This window comes from Monoraphidium neglectum (genome assembly GCF_000611645.1).
Source record: "Monoraphidium neglectum strain SAG 48.87 unplaced genomic scaffold scaffold05489, whole genome shotgun sequence".
Lineage (NCBI taxonomy): Eukaryota > Viridiplantae > Chlorophyta > Chlorophyceae > Sphaeropleales > Selenastraceae > Monoraphidium > Monoraphidium neglectum.
In genome coordinates, this window is record NW_014008141.1 from 1 (window position 1) to 3,137 (window position 3,137).

A 3,137-nucleotide genomic window follows, 5' to 3' on the forward strand; every position below is an offset into this window, starting at 1 on the left:
CCTTTGGCAAGAAGCCGCCCCACCCCGCCGCCATCCATGCCTGCGCCCGCTCACCCACTGACAGCGCCACCCCGGTGACCCTGTTTGCGATGGACGTCACCGCGCCCCAGGGCATCTTGTAATGGGTGCCCTTCATGTCCACCTCGAAGACGTCCGGCGCCAGCGGCCGCTTCTTAACCAGCTGAGGGGGGAAGGGGGGAGGTCGGGCCCGGGGCGGCCGCGGGGTGTTTGGGGCGGGCGCGGGCGCGGCACTGGGACATGCGGCGGGCGACGAGCTGAGCACGCGTCGATGCTGCGACGCGCGGCCTGCCTCAGCCTGCCGTTCCCGTCTGAATATGAGTTTGAAGAGCATTGCTAGGTGCTGCTTGTTCCAGAGCGCATCAGGGTCGGCGCTGCGCTGCAACCGCAGCATCCGCTCACGTCTTCATGGTTTGGCGGCGTGCCGAGGAACGTGGTGCCCTCCGTGTATGGCGACGGCTTTGCATAAAACTCAGGAATACGATCTCCTCCGATGTACCTACATGAGCGCGGTGGGGGCGCCAGTGAGGCTGTGCTCCCAGGGCTCGGAACCAGCCCTGGGTGCGACTGGGACCTTCATACCTGAGCTGCTGCAGGCTGGCACAAGCCGCGCTCTCTCCCGCTGCTGCCGCTTGATGATTGTTTGCGGCATATCTAGCCGCCTGTAGCAGCAGGCGGGTGCCCTGAGACCGCATCATTGCTTGATATATCCCAGATCACAATAGAGGTCGTCTTAGGATACGAAGACAACGTAAAAGCAGCGTGCGATAAGGTCATAACCAGGATACGGGATAATGTTGGGCCGGAACGGCCTTCTCGACATCGGGGTTGTGGAAAAGCCACGGCAGCACACACAACTGACAGCTCCGGAGCCCGTCTCCTTCCGATACAGGACGTGCTACCAGTTCAATCGTATGTTTGTGTGTTGAACCTTACTTCACGGCTGACCTCGCTTGCAGGCATCCCGTATCACCAGATCTGAAAGTACTGTTCCAGGTTGAGAGGCAACCGGCCGCTTGACAGGGCGCGCAGCGCGGCGCAGCGGACAGAGATAGTAGGGATGAATCGCATACTGGCAGCTGACATCGCTGGGTTCCACAAGGCACACGAGTTCAGCGCCTACGCCCTTGGCGGTGCGCCGAGGAGTCGCCGTGCTGCGGCGTTCTCCGCGCCTTGCCAGCCTCTCTCGTCGGAGTGCAAACTGCTCTGTGATGTATCGCCTTTGCCCCCGACGCTGCCGCTCGATCACGTGCACTCTGCTGTTGTCTGCACCGCAGCGTTTGTGCCGCTGGCGGCGCTTTCAGCCAAGGTGGGGCACGCTGCGCAGCGCCAGCAGCAGCGATACATCGCGTTTCGCCACTTGTGCACTTGTGCTGGTGGTTGACCCGGTGCACACGGGCTCGGCGGCCTCCAGACGCAGGCGCTCATATTACATTAAATGCTGGCTGCGGATGTCATTACGAGCGCCTGCTGCGCACGAAACGCCGTCCCGCCCCACATCTCAACCACACCCGCAGGGCAGCGGCACCCAGAAGCTCTCCGACTGGGTTCTGGCGGCGGCGGTGCCGGTCCACATGCACATCAGCATGAACGCGTGTGTCACTGATTATGTGCCCACCCGGTTCCGTGGTGCGCTGCCCGCACCGGCCAAGGGCGTGTGGCCGTGGCCGGGGGAGGGGGAGGGTTCGGCACGTGCCAGATGCCGAGCCAGAGGAGTTGAAGCCTCAGCTGATGCCTGTTAGATGGACGCACGTCAGCCGTGGCTCATGGGCGCACCAGCTGCGCACCCAGCTGCCTCACCTTGCTCTTGACACCAACTCACACACCCGCCGCTCGTCACCCCCCAAAAATGCATGATGCCGTGTGCGTGCGTTTGCGCCCGACCCTGCAGCCCCCGTCCGCGCCGCCGTGCTGGCTGGCAGTGTGGTGGCTTACCTGGGGATTATGAAGGTCAACCTCTCGGGCCCAGGGCTCACAGAGACGGTCAAGGCCCTCTGGCGCAAGCCCGCGCCCGCAGCCGTCGTGGAGTGAAGAGTCCGTGCCGCCCTGTATCGGGCCAGGCTCGCTGGCGCAGGCGCCCTGGCGCACGGCCGCTGCTGCAGAAGCAGCGGGGTTTGCTGCGGCAACGGTGTGTGCATGTGTGTGCACGTGCCCTTGGCGGGCTAGTGGTGGTCCAACCAGCGTGCGCAGCATCATGCCCGTCAGCTGGCTTGTGCAGGCGCATGATGGCTGTTGGTGTGCTCTTAAGCTTGATGAGAAAGAGTTGCACTGTAAGTACTGTACGAAGATCGGATGCTGCCCTCTCCTCAGCTTGATTGATTGAGTTGTTTACAAAGAATGTCATGTGCGCGGGAAGCTGGCGGTCGGTGCCGAGCGCCGCTCGCGCGCAAGTTGTTGCTGCAGTGTGAAGGGGCGATGCTGGACGAGCAGCATGTCAGCAATTCTGGCAGTAGCAGCGCATGAGTGACGTGCAGCCGGGAAGTGACGACATTTCCAACGCAAAAAGCGCGCTTCCATGCGCAAAACAGAGCTGGCATTATCGTGCCGCGGCATGAACATTTCATGTGCGCCCTCAACAACTCCCGCCCGGCGGAAGCTTCTGTCGCGCGATTGAGTTGCCGCAGCTCCGGCATCAGAGTCGCCGGCAGCGGCGACTTTTCAGGCACAGGCGAGCCCTCCTCACCGCGGCAGGGGCCGCGTGTAAAACCCGTCACCGGCGCGCGTGGCGCTCGGCGAATTCCCTCACGGCGCGCCGCAGCCGCCGCAGCACGACATACGATCGTGACGCGTGCTGCGCCAGCAGCGGCCCCCACGCGCGCGCGACCGCGGCCGCCTCGCCCGGCGCGAGCTGGCCTGGCGGCAGCGCCGCCAGCGCCGCCGCGAGCCACGACTGCGCGAGCTGCTGCTGCTGCTGCTGCTGCTGCTGCTGCTGCTGCTGCTGCTGCTGCTGCTTCTGCTGCGCCTCCAGCAGCGCCGCCAGTTGCGACAGCTCTAGCAGCAGCGCCGCCACCTTGTGAACGCGCGGCAGCGGCGAGGGCGCGACCAGCGCGGCTAGCAGGCCCGCCGCCAGCTCAGCCCCCCTCCGCCCCAGCACCTCCGCGAGCGGCTGCTCCCGCCGC

The 3,137-nt window shown here is 64.7% G+C and overlaps 1 protein-coding gene across 1 annotated transcript; it reads right to left on the reverse strand.

Moving 5' to 3' along the window:
- Positions 1-2,728: 2,728 nt before the first annotated feature.
- MNEG_15610 (hypothetical protein) lies at positions 2,729-3,127 on the reverse strand (the record flags this gene model as incomplete). The annotated part of the gene is made up of 1 exon (XM_014035919.1): positions 2,729-3,127. A coding segment is annotated over one exon (399 nt), but the record flags the coding sequence as incomplete, so codon positions are not given.
- Between the last annotated feature and the right edge of the window lie 10 nt (positions 3,128-3,137).